The sequence below is a fragment of the Hemiscyllium ocellatum genome, chromosome 17 (genome assembly GCF_020745735.1).
Source record: "Hemiscyllium ocellatum isolate sHemOce1 chromosome 17, sHemOce1.pat.X.cur, whole genome shotgun sequence".
NCBI lineage: Eukaryota > Metazoa > Chordata > Chondrichthyes > Orectolobiformes > Hemiscylliidae > Hemiscyllium > Hemiscyllium ocellatum.
The window spans coordinates 27,375,279-27,388,212 of record NC_083417.1 but is presented as its reverse complement, the minus strand read 5'-3'; the positions used below and the strand labels follow the sequence as shown (position 1 = coordinate 27,388,212).

At 37.2% G+C, this 12,934-nt stretch overlaps 1 protein-coding gene across 1 annotated transcript; it reads right to left on the bottom strand.

Annotated features, from left to right (window-relative positions):
• Positions 1–2,730: 2,730 nt before the first annotated feature.
• Positions 2,731–12,887, bottom strand: psmd7 (proteasome 26S subunit, non-ATPase 7). Its single transcript, XM_060838010.1, has 7 exons — positions 12,723–12,887; positions 7,940–8,031; positions 7,164–7,256; positions 6,463–6,560; positions 5,453–5,533; positions 4,267–4,358; positions 2,731–3,567 (listed from the first exon to the last, which is right to left on the bottom strand). The coding sequence occupies exons 1-7, from the start codon at positions 12,794–12,796 to the stop codon at positions 3,141–3,143; spliced, it is 957 nt and encodes a 318-aa protein (XP_060693993.1). The 5' UTR covers positions 12,797–12,887; the 3' UTR covers positions 2,731–3,140.
• Between the last annotated feature and the right edge of the window lie 47 nt (positions 12,888–12,934).

The window sequence follows — 12,934 nt, the reverse complement described above, 5'->3', positions numbered from 1 at the left end:
TCTAAATACATGTACATGCTGTCCTTCAGGATTCCCTCCAACAGCTTGCGCACCACTGACGTCAGGTCCACTGGCCTATAGTCCCCTGGCTTGTCCTTACTACCTTTCTTAAACGGTGGCACCACGTTAGTCAACCTCTAGTCTTCCGGCACCTTACCTGTGACTATCAATGATGCAAATTTGTAATTTTTTGTTGAAAAAGTCTGAATTCTCAATGGATAACAAAGGAATTGTATAACAGTTTCAAGTGAAGGTCTTATTCCCGTAACAAACAAACTAAAATCAAGAGCTATTAGACATTACTTCGTCAGCAACTGATTCTAATAATGCAGTCACTGTCATTCCTTTACTTAGCACTGCATAGGAGCACCAATGTTGGTTTTGTTGTTATATTTCAAAGTAGTGGATTTCAGTGGTAAGGATCGGATGCTTCTCTGACTGAAGCATGCATTCAAGATGTAAAAACTCAAAAAGGTCAGGCAATTGTAATAAGGAAGTTCAGGATTGTAAATGATTAATAGATCTACCAAGTTGTCAGAAATAGCAGTAACTGAGAATTAAGAAAGGGAGAATAGAATATGACTGCAATCAAAAACAGACTGTAAAAGCTTTTGTAGGTAGCAAAAAAGGAAAATGTTTCGCTAAAGCGAATCTCATTCCTGATGAAGGACTTAAGACCAAAATGTCAATTTTCCTGCTCCTCAGATGCTGCCTGACCTGCTGTGCTTTTCCAGCACCACAATTTCGACTAAAATGAATGTGGGTCCATTATAAACAGAAATCAAGAGAGTTTATAATGGGGAATAGAAATAGGGCAGAAGGCTAACTTATTAATTTGTGTCCTTTTTCACTGAGGAAGATGTAAGAAAACGTCCAAAATTAGAGAACCACATGATGAGGGAGAATGAAACTTCAAAGGAATTTGTTATAAGTAAACAGAATGTGTTGGAGAATTAGATTAGATTCCCTAGAGTGTGGAAACTGGCCCATCGGCCCAACAAGTCCATACTGGCCCTCTGAAGAGTAACCCACCCAGACTAATTTCCCTCTGACTAATGCACTTAGCACTATGGGCAATTTAGCATGGCCAATTCAGCTGTCCTGCGCATCTTTGGACGGCGGGAGGAAACTGGAGAACCCAGGGGAAACCCACACACATGGGGAGAATGTGCAAACGCCACGCAGTCACCCAAGGCTGGAATCAAACCTGGGTCGCTGGTGCTGAAAATTGATTATTCCCCAGGAACTTATAGTCTAAATCCCGGAGTGTTGAAGAAGGTGGTTACAAAGATAATCAATGTATTGGTGATTACCTTCCAAAAGGGGGCTCAGTGGTTAGCACTGCTGCCTCACAGCGCCAGAGACTTGGGTTCGATTCGACCCTCAGGTGACTGTCTGTGTGGATTTTGCACATTAGCCCAGTGCCTGCGTGGGTTTCATCCCACAATCCAAAGATGTGCAGTCTGGGTGAAATGGCTATGCTAAACTGCTCATGGTGTTCAGAAATCTGCAGGCTAGGTGCACTAGTTAGGGGAACATTTTTGGGTGGGTTACCCTTCACAGGGTCAGTGTGGACCTGTTGGGCCAAAGGGCCTATTTCTACACTGTAGGAATTCTATAAGAAAACTATAGATTTTGGAATAATTCCTGTGGATTGGAAGGTAGCAAATACCAGTCCACTATTTAAGGGAACAAGAGAAAATGAAACGAAATTACAGACCTGTTGATTTTACGTAATTCTCACTTTGGCAGGTAATGACTAATGGGATACTGCAAAGATCACAACGTGGGCCCAGCTGTTCATGATATACATTAGTGATTTGAACATGGGACCAAATGTAATATTTCCAAATTTGCAGGTGATTACAAAACTAAGCAGAAATGCATGTTGTGAGGAAGATATAAAGTGGCAATAGAAGGATTTGAGCAGGCTTAGTAAATAGACAAGAACAGATGTGCAAAGGGACCTAGGTGTCCTTGGTTGATAAGTTACTGAAGGCTACCATACAGGTGCAGCAAGCTATTGAGAATAGAATGTTAACCTTTATTGCAAGGGATTTGAGTATAGGAACAATGATATTTTCCTTCAATTGACTAAAGCTTGGATAGATCACACCAGGATTAGTGTGTGCAGTTTTAAACTGCTTATCGCAAGAAAGATATTATTGACATAGAGGAGCGCAAAAAAGGTTCAGTAGACTTGTTCCTGGGATGGTAGGACTGCCCACCGAAGAGCAACCAGGCAAATTGGGTTTATATTCTCTAGACTTACCAAAAAAAGAAAGCATTGAAACTTACAAAAGGTGAAGGTAAGGAGATTCTCTGGTTAAGCAGCTCAGAATCAACACATACCACTTGGATGGAGAATTTTTTGTACTCAGGATTGTGGATCTTTGGAATTCTTTATCAAAGAACAAAGAAAACTTGCAGCCCTGGAACAGGTCCTTCAGCCCTCCAAGCCTGAGTCGATCCAAATCTACTGTCTAAACCTTCGCCCAACTCCTCTGCTCCCCACCTACTCATGTATCTGTCCAGATGCATCTTAAATGGTAGAGGATTGTGGAAGCTATTGGAATACATTTAAGTTAGAGACTGGTAATCATAGATCTATCAAAGATTGGTATAAACTACCAAAAGCTAAAACCTTCAATTGAAAAGACCACCTTTTCCCTCAGCCCTTCAATGTGGGTTAGCTGCCAAGTCAAAAAGTCAGTATACAAACAAATGATGTCAGATCAACTTCTCTTTTATTCACTCGCTCAGCCAACAAAAATTGAAAATGAAATTCACTCATTCTGTAGATGATGCCAGAGCGCTACGCCCAGTTGCAAGGGATTCAGATTAAGTTAATCTCTCCACTGTGCAGCTGCCAGAATATACTCATATCTAGAAAAAAAAGTACAGGTTATATTTGGAAGTAGGTATTCTCAACAACTTATAGAAATGAATAACAAACTTAGTAATGCAATACTTATAATTTTCAAGTTAAACATGTACATTGTACAGATTCAGAAAACTGGCTTATGCAAACACAATGGCTGTAAATGTTGCCTCTTTTAAGTAAGTTGAAATATTAACATTCCCACTCAACATTGAGTGTTCAAGTTGAAGGTCTATTCTTTAAAAAAGTACTACACAATTTATTTTTTGTCTTTCTTTTCTTCCTTCTTTGATTCACATTTTTCTTTGTCATCTTTCTTCTCTTTCTTTCCTTCGTCCTTTTCTTGCCCTTCCTTCTTTTCTGCATCTCTGTTAGCAATTTTATTGTTGATTAAGTTGTGTAGGGCAACTACTGATCGGATAAGCGATGCAAGATACACCACCAACATTTGATCATTCGTCTTCAGGTAAAAGGCTTTCACAAACTCCTGCAGATTAACATCAGGCAGTAGATTGAAGACGTCCTGCAACTGGTAAATAATTTGATGGTTGATGGGCAACTTCCCTGTGGCCACTTTCTCCAAATAATTTCTTATCTCTAAAATTTTTGAGTTCAGTCCTTTGAGACCATGCACTTGGTTTGTGATTCGCTGTGACAGTGTGCCAACTGTGGTGTCCTTAATATCACTGCAAAGGGGGTACAAGCATATAAATTGAATATTATTCTAAAGTCTAGCCTTAAATGATAAAATCAGACAACTTAAACATCATACAAAGAATTCAACTGACATTTAATGCAGGGATGGTTATGGATGTCAAAAGCTGATTCTAAATATTATCCTATGACAGTAGCTTACAACTGATGTGCTATGACACTGGTGAGCTGTGAAACTTTATATAAAACTAATGAAAATCCATGTAAAATGAATTTGAAACATTAGTGCACTTGATCCTTCTTTAGCTTGCCATATGCTCTTTGTAGAGAGATTTGCAACATAATGTATAATTATTGCATATGCAAGGAAATTTGATGTTTACGAACAATTTAATGAACCGAAAAAGATGGGACGTGGAATTATTTAACTCACTGAAATGTGCTATGTTACTGAAAAGCTTGGAATTGTCCCAAAGAAAAATAAATAATTCTTTGTCATAACCTACAGGCTACAGCTCAATTCACTAGATAAACAAGTGCTGTTACATACCAAATTAAAACCTCAAAAATCAACAGAATCATTTAATTCCAAACTCTTATTAATTTAATTTTTTAAAAAAATTGCCTTCCTCTCCAAAATAATTCCCAGTATCACAGTATCAAAGGGAGATGATGGAATAATTCACCGAACTTTGCTTTAGGATCAAAAATTGCTGTCATTTCCAACTTACCGCAGCAAATGCTCTACTCCAACCTCTTCTGCTTCTTCTGCTCCGATTTCACTCGTGACATGTTCAAATGTTTTGGAAGTTGGAGTTCCATCCTGTAGAGATACCACAGTAAACACTGACCTTTTCAAAAAATTCATTCATAGGTTGAGCGTATTACTGCCTGGGCAACATTTACTACCCATCCTGAATTACCCAGAGGGCAATTAAGAGTTAAACACATTGCTGTGGGTCTGAAGTTACGTGTAGGCCAGACCAGGTAAGGACATTAGTGAACCAGGTGTTTTTTTCTGACAATCAACAACAGATTCATAGTCATCATTAACCTCTTAATTCCAGACATACGCCATGGTGGGATTCGAACCGGAGTCCCCAGAACATTATCTGGGCCTCTGGATTAACAATCCAGTGATAATACCAATAGGCCATTGCCTCCCCTCCAACGTCCATTTACTGAAAGTTTTCATTTTTTTTGTCAGCTGTTTCAAGACGATTTGAGGTGAACATGTTTACCAACCAATAATTATTTTCCTTTGTAATTTTCCCCTTTTACATGAAGATATTAATCTTTGTTTGGTATGAGCACTGGTAGATGGCTAGTGCCCAAGCAAACATTGGTAAAACAACTGCCATGAACAAAGAAGGTACCACAGTTAAACCTAAGCATATACCATCTCAACAATTACATGCACACAATCTACACTAAAGGTCATTGAAAAACATCCTGAATCATCTGTGTCCAGATGATTTAAGTCAATTGTAGATTTCTTCTTGCACACCAGTCAGAAGACAGATTTGAAAAAAACATGTTCATCATCTGCTCAGATAACCATTGATCATCTAGTAATGGAAAGGATGCTGTTTAATGCTATTTCAGTTTTCCAGCGTATGGAAGAAAATCCAAGTGATAAACAAGTCGGAAACTGAAAGTCATAGTGACGAAAGCCAAAAATTTAATAGCTTTATAAATCCAAAAAGTTGCCAGTTATTTGGCTTTTAGATTTATAATTAGGGTAAAGCTCAAATTCAGTTTTAATGAAATGACTTTTGAACAACGTAAAACTCTTAAGTTACACTGAAAATATAAATCACATTTCATTGGGTTTTAGGCATTGAAGAAAATGCCATCCAAACGATTAATTACATTTCAGGCATTGACATGTAGCACATAAATCAATGCGGTACTCACATCGTGAACTTCCTCTACTGAAATATAAGCCTCTGTGGGCAGCCCCAGGTCTTTTGGTTTGACGTCAATGATAACCAAAACCTGAAAGAAAAAAAATCAGGACATAGTCTCAGGAAGTGAAAAACACTGATAAGAGATAATTTCTAACTTCAGGAATTCAGGACATTATAAAACGGTAATGCAACATTTATTTTGCTGCAAAGCAATGTTAGGCTTCATGTTGAGTAATTATTAATTGTTGCTCATAAGTGCTACAATTAAATGGTAAAAAGAGGACAAGAGAAAAGGATAATATTCTCGTATAATCATACCGATAATTACACTAACAAATGAGAACAAAACTATATTGTCTGCAATTTTTCAGTAAATTCAAATATTTAAATGACCTTTGGTAAAGAATCCTATCAGTTATTTACTATGTATGTCACAGCCAAGATCGACAGGTTATTAAACAATTTTTCTTCTGACAGCCTTAAAACAGATTATTTGGTCACATCACTCCCATCCATATAACATACTCATGTCAATACTGTCATATATTTTAAGATTTTAAATACTTAAAATTAAACATTACAAGAACAATTACTATGTAAATATACTCATGAGATAATGATCTCAGACATGATATCCCTGATCTAACAACTAAAAGATAAACAATATACCTGTGAAAAGAATTGTAATATACCACAAACTATTCTTTGAGAAATACAAAATTAAAATATTATTGTATTTTTCTTCAAAACTAAAATGTGAATGATTAAAATCAATTCATCCATGAAATTTAATGAAACCTTCAATAAAGGAATTGTAATTCTTAGATGGGTCATCAACTAATAAAAATATGGAAGCCTGTATTCAAAATGAAGACACAAACATTAAGATTACTTTATAATTAAATAATTCAGTTCACCATCTAAAACAAGCATCTCCACACATAATGTAAACAACAAGCGTTATTTACTATCAACTATTGGAAGATTATTCAAAGGAGGATAGGTCTAAATCCTTACAGAATTGGGACAGTATCGTTTCATCAGTTCATTGATAGCAATATCATTTTTGTGTAACTTGGGTCCAGTATGGTACCATCCAACGATCCTTTCCCTGGCTAAGACAGATAGATAATCACCCATTAACATTACATACCTTGATGCATCACATTCAACAAGCAGCAATGTGAAAAAACTATCGCATTGATACAACTTTAAGGAAAAGTCTCACTTGAAACAATATTTGTTCTAATCAGTAATGAGACGTATGTACCACATTATAAGATTCTGAATTGAACATGGCAGGACATAAACAGGGTTTTTTTTCCCAATAATGTTCGTATTGGTATCTTTCTAAACAAAACAAATGCAGGTTTGCAGCAGAAGATTCCAGATTAACATCAATTTAATTTCTCATTTTAAAATATATATTCTCTAATTTGACATCCAGGCATGCAGAGAAATAGGCTGAGTTTTGTTCCTCAAACTGACCATAAAGAAATATATGATAGCAATACAGTTTGTATCTTTTATTTGTTAAAGCAAAATAACCACTGTTCCAATTACTTCGCCTTAGGGAATAAGCCTCTCATATTCTAAGTGTCTTATTAAAGATCAAAAACTCAAAAGATTGAACCTTTCAGTTTGACTGAAATAAAAAGTAATGAGCAGATACAATCTAAATTTAGTCAAGAGAAGTACTTACTATAAAGGAATCTTACCATTCACTTTCTTAAACATTCCATACATGTTTTCCAAGTAATCATGATCTAGGAACCACACAGAGTCATCTTTCTCATCCTCATCAAATGGAACTAATGTGGTAAAGAACATTCAAAAGATAAAATGTTCTCAAATGTCAGGCAATTGCTAAAAATCAAAATTAACTGTAAAATTGTCATGTTCAGGGATTTCCTTCCTATTCCAACAAGTGTAATGTTGAAAAAATGTCCAGGCTTTAATTATCAAGACACATCATTAAATTTTAAGCATTAATTATACAAGTAAGAGTAAAATTTTCTTACTTGTCATCAAAGATTACAAAAGCTGATTTTGTTTGCAGTGTAAAAACTGACCATGAAGGTCTTTTGCTCAGCCAACACAATACTTACAGTCACAATAGCACCTTTGAAAGGACTCCCAACATAGTTCTATAAAATGTAATAAAGTTATGTACATAATAATTTGCAAACAAAGATCCAAGATTTTTTTTAAAATGAGCAGATTACTGCTTTGCAGATAACCTGACTAAAAGAAGAAATACCTTTCATGTTACTGGTTGCTCAAAACTGAGATTAATATTGGACTAGAGTTTCAAAACTAGCTTGACCATTTTTGAGCAACACATTGCTTAAAAACTGCACGAATGGTATCAAAACAGGACCAAGTAAGTAGTCTGGTCTCAGGTATTAGATTTCAATTAGAGGATTTTGTCAGATTATTCAATATTAAAAGCAACTGACATCAGTAATAATCAGATTTACTACTAATTTCTTACCTGCAAAACTGTTTGAAACGTCAAGCACCTTTTTGTGCCAAGAGCCCAGCAACACTCCAACGACTCTTTTTTGATTTCCAACTTTGCCTATTCTGAATATTAAAAATGAGAAGTTACCACAATGAACAATTTAATTATTAACAAAATAAGCAATATTTATGAAACAGCTTGATTAATTAACAGATTTTCATTCAGATCTAGTGTTCTATTCTTTATACTGAACCATCTTATCTGAACTAAATCATGTTTGTCTTCTGATATTTTGTTTTAAAGATTCTGAATTTGCTGCCATTTATGTAATGAGGCAGAGCAAAATATTAAATTGGCAAGCAAAACCTTCCACTTTCTCCCTTTTAAGCACCACTCCCCATAAGTTCCTTTGATTGTAATACCTATCTACATTTGATAGCATATTGTTGATATATAATTAGCATTTTAAGTTTGTTCTCCACATCACTTACTACAGCAATAACTCTCAGCTTGGCAGTATCCTCAAGCTCACAAATTCCAATTCCACCCCAGCACTTTATGAATTTCAACAACGCAGAGTTTAACCCGGGGCAGTATCTTTTGGATCACATACTGATAAGCTCAGTCTGCTTATTCAAATGAACACACAAAAAAAAATCATAGAACCAGAGAATTGTTACAGTGCAGGAGGAGGCTATTTGGCTCAGTATCTCTGCTCCAGCTCTGTGAATGGGCATTACGACGTTGTGCTATTCTCCAGCCCTTTCCCTGTAACCCTGCACCTTGATTATTGGGATGGTGGGAAGGAAGCAAGCAAATGCGAGAGCAAGATCAAGCAAGAGAGAAAGAAGGCTGACAATGTAACCTATCATTCCTTCCCTGAAAATATAGGTGCATTTTAAAATCACCCTGCCTCTGCTTAAATGCAGTTTTACTCGCTCATTCCTCAATAACAGAAATGTGTGGTAAATAGATGAAATCTTATTTTCACATGAATCAATGTGACAAAATAATGGTGAATTTTATTTTTTTTCTATTCTATAGTAAAACATGAGGTTTTAATTTGATAATTCATGAATATCAGACTTAGTAAATGGATAAGACCAAGCAGCCCTTCAAGTTTCCTTCACATTCAGTATGATTGCGATCTCCACCCAGTTTTCTGCCTGTCCTTACACAAACCTTGACTGCTTCGTCTATCTCAAATCTAACCATCTCTGCTTTCAATAAAGATGCAACTTTCGCTATTTTCTGGGGAAGGGAACTTCACAGACTAACAGTCTGCAAAGAAAGCAACTACTTTCATCTCTATTTTAAAAGGGAGAACTCATTATTAAATTGTATCCTCTATTTTAAGAGCAGGAAGGTTATATTGGAACTGTATAAAGCAATGGTTGGGCCACGGCTAGAATATTGTTTCTAATGCTGGAATCCACATTACAGGAGGGATGTGATAGCACTGAAGAGAGAGCAGAGGACATTTACCAGGACGTTGCCTGGGCTGAACTGTTCAGTTATGGAGAGAGATCGGACAGTCTGGGGTTGTTTTCCTCACAGCAGACATGATTGATAGGGGACATCATTGAGATGTATGAAATTATGAGGGCCATAGATAAGGCAGACAAGGGAGAAACCCTCATAATACTTGAGCAATATTTAAATGTGCATGTGTGATATCAAGGCAAAGAAGACAATGGACCAAGTGCTGGAAAATGGTAGGTAATTGTTTTTACTAGCATGGATGTGATGGGCCGAAGGACCTTTTACTGTGCCGTAGATCTCTTTGACTGGAGCTCCAGTTGCCCCCACAACAGAAACAGCCTAATAATCACTATATCAATTCCTCTCAGTGTTTCAGTAAAATCTGTCTTACTCTTCTAAACACCAATTGGTACAGGCAGAGTACGGCTAATCATTCCTTACAGGATAACACTCTCATCCTAGGAAAGAGTGAGTGAACATTTTATAAACTTCTTTTAACAATTGTATCATATTCAAGTAAGATGACCAAAACTGCACACAGTTGGGTGTCACTAAGACCTTGTACAATTGATGTAAAACTCCCCTACTCAATATCTCTTGCAATAACAATACCCCATTTCTGTTTTTCTAATTACTTCCTGTATCTGAATACTAACTTTCTTTGATTCACGTACCATCACATCCAAATGTGTCCGTATTCTGGAGATTGCAATTTCTCTCCATTTAAACACTACATTGCTTTTCTACTCTACCAGCCAAAATGGACAAGTTCATATTTTCCCATATCTGCCATTTTTTGGTTCACCTCACCCATCTATATTCCCTTTCTACCTCCTTTTGACAACTCACTTTCTCACCTAACTTTACACCATCCACAAATTTAGTTATTGTACATTCAGCCCCTGCATCTACATTACTGATACAAATTGTAAATAGTGGAAGGTTGAACAGTAATCTCAAAACACTCTCCTAGTTACAGCCTACCTACCTGAAAAAGATCCATTTACAGATCAACTTCTGTTATCCAAACAAGATCTCAAGGTCCTGAAGTTTGAGATCGGAAACCGGAATCTGTCACTATCTGCTGAACCTCTCTTTCCATGACAGACGGCCCACCAGTGAACTCAGCAATTTTGCTCCTGCTCTGCCTCTATCATTTATTTTCTTTCTTTCTTCACTGTCCTTCTGTCTCATGTCATCTCTCTCACATTGTCTCTGCCTCCTTTCTCTGTCTCCTTCTCTCTCTCTGTCATACATAGCAGAAAGTTTCTGACAGCTATTCTTTCAGGAGATATATTGACAGACTTACATGCAGTTTTTTTCCTCTTGTACTTTAATTACAATCCGAATGTCTATTGGTTTTAGACTTGTTCAATGACCTGAATAAGTGAAACACCATGGCTCTGAGCAAAGACACTGACAGAAACCTAGGTGGACATTTGAGAACCCACATAAAACTACAGCAAAGGCTCCACTCTGTCCCAGAGTGTCTTTTGATTTGATCAAGTTGACCGGTGTGACATGTGAGTCGGTGCTTCTGGTTAAGGCTGTGTATCATAGGGTTCCATTTACAGTTGAGAATGCTTCCTTTGTTTACAATCAGATCAGTTACCCAAACAAAATACTCCCCATCCATCTTGATCGGATAATCAATGATGCTTACTTTCTCATTTGGGTCAGTAATTTTACACTGAATCAGAATCCTTTTCATTAGTACTAAGAAAAAAAACCTGTCATCACCACCATCATCAATTTTACTATTGAAGCTAAATTTTCAAAACTTACTAAATATTCCATACAACACAAGCTCAGTGCATGTTGATACTTAGGCACTTTTTGAAGTACCTTTGAAAAGGATAACTTGTAGCTAAATTTTACATGTATTTTTGAGAATTATTATTAAATTAAATAATACTTAAAAACAGAGATTGACTGAAAACACTGCTTTTATGATACTCGGTATCAGGTTCATTTAATGTATTGATTAAAGAAATTGATTATATAGAATTTAAGTACAAAAACACACTATTTTACACTATATCAATGCACATGCTCCACAGAAGTTTCTACCCACCCATGTCAGCCTATCCTTTAAGTGCATGTATGGCATTCACCTTAACTACTCCACGTACTAACAAGTTCAAAAGTACAGATCTGAGTTTTAGCAACTTAATTAGCATTTAAAGATTTATAGATTTAAAATGATGTGAGAATAGTTAGGGTATGGATTGTATTGTCTGGAAATGTGGAGGTGACAGATTCAATAAATAGCATGCAAGGGTATGCAAACAAAGGAAGCTGTCACTTAGTAATGATGCTTGTTTGAAGACGTGATGCAAGCAGGATGGGCTAAATGGCATCCTTCCGTGCCTCAACAATTCTGAAAAATTAATTCTGTGATGCCTCCAGTTACACAGACATCAGCAGTACAAATGTGATACTTAGGTTCAGATTTTGAACAAAATGACAAATTTGAAAATGTGATAGAATGTAGAACAGTACAGGCGCTTGATGTTGTGCTGACCTTATATCCCACTCTAAGGTTAGATAGGTTAGGGAGAAACAAACTATTTCCTCTAGGGTGAAGGAGTTCAGAATAAAGTACTTAACTTTGAAAATTAGCACTTAGCCATTCAGCTCTTATTTATACAAAAAAATCTCAGAAATCTGGAACTCTCCCAAAAAGGCTATGGAGGCTGGATCAATTGAAAATTTCAAAATTTATTTCATTATTTAAGTGTTACACGGCCAAGTTTGGGAAGTGAAGTTGCAAGTATAAACACATGCCAGACCTGATGAAAGAGGTGAAATCGCCCACTTCTGTTCCTATATTTCACAGCAGCACCCGACTATACTAACCATTATAACGCACTACAGAGCGCAATCTTCGTTTTCAGTTCTTGCCTAAAAAAAAATCTCGCACATCCATTCAACCTAAGCGTTGAAATTTAATTCTATTTTTCTCCTGGAACTTCAACGGGTCAACGTTAAATGATATCTGCAACTAAACAAACGAACTAAACGCTGCATGGGGTCAGCAATACCATCTTCAGCAGATTGGATTATGAATGGAGATCCATTTAAAATCCAAAAGGCGAGATTAAAATTTTGATAGAAACAGTGAGGAGTTGGCACCTGGGACCGTATTTAAAGACGGTGTGGTGTGACTCAGCAGCAGTGGCGGTAGCTGCTACCGCAGGCAAGCTGCTGTGCGCTCGGGAAGGCCCCAGGCCCCGAACCCGCCCTTGCAGCAGCGCAGCCAGTCCCCACCAACACTCCGGGCACACGCGTCCGACTCCGAGTCCCTGTCCGAACCTTCTCCTTTACTAACCTGTTAAAATGATCCACCACGCTCAGCAGCACCAGCGGGTGAACGACCACTTTCTCCACCACAGCATCCGGCATCGTCCCCGAATGCCCGCGACCACCAAACACGGCTTGAGGGGAGGAGAGAAAAGTACACACTCACACCGGAAACACAAATGGTCGCCGTTCAGATCCATGACCCGGTAACCGTCGCGGCACCGGAAGTGACCTCACGCG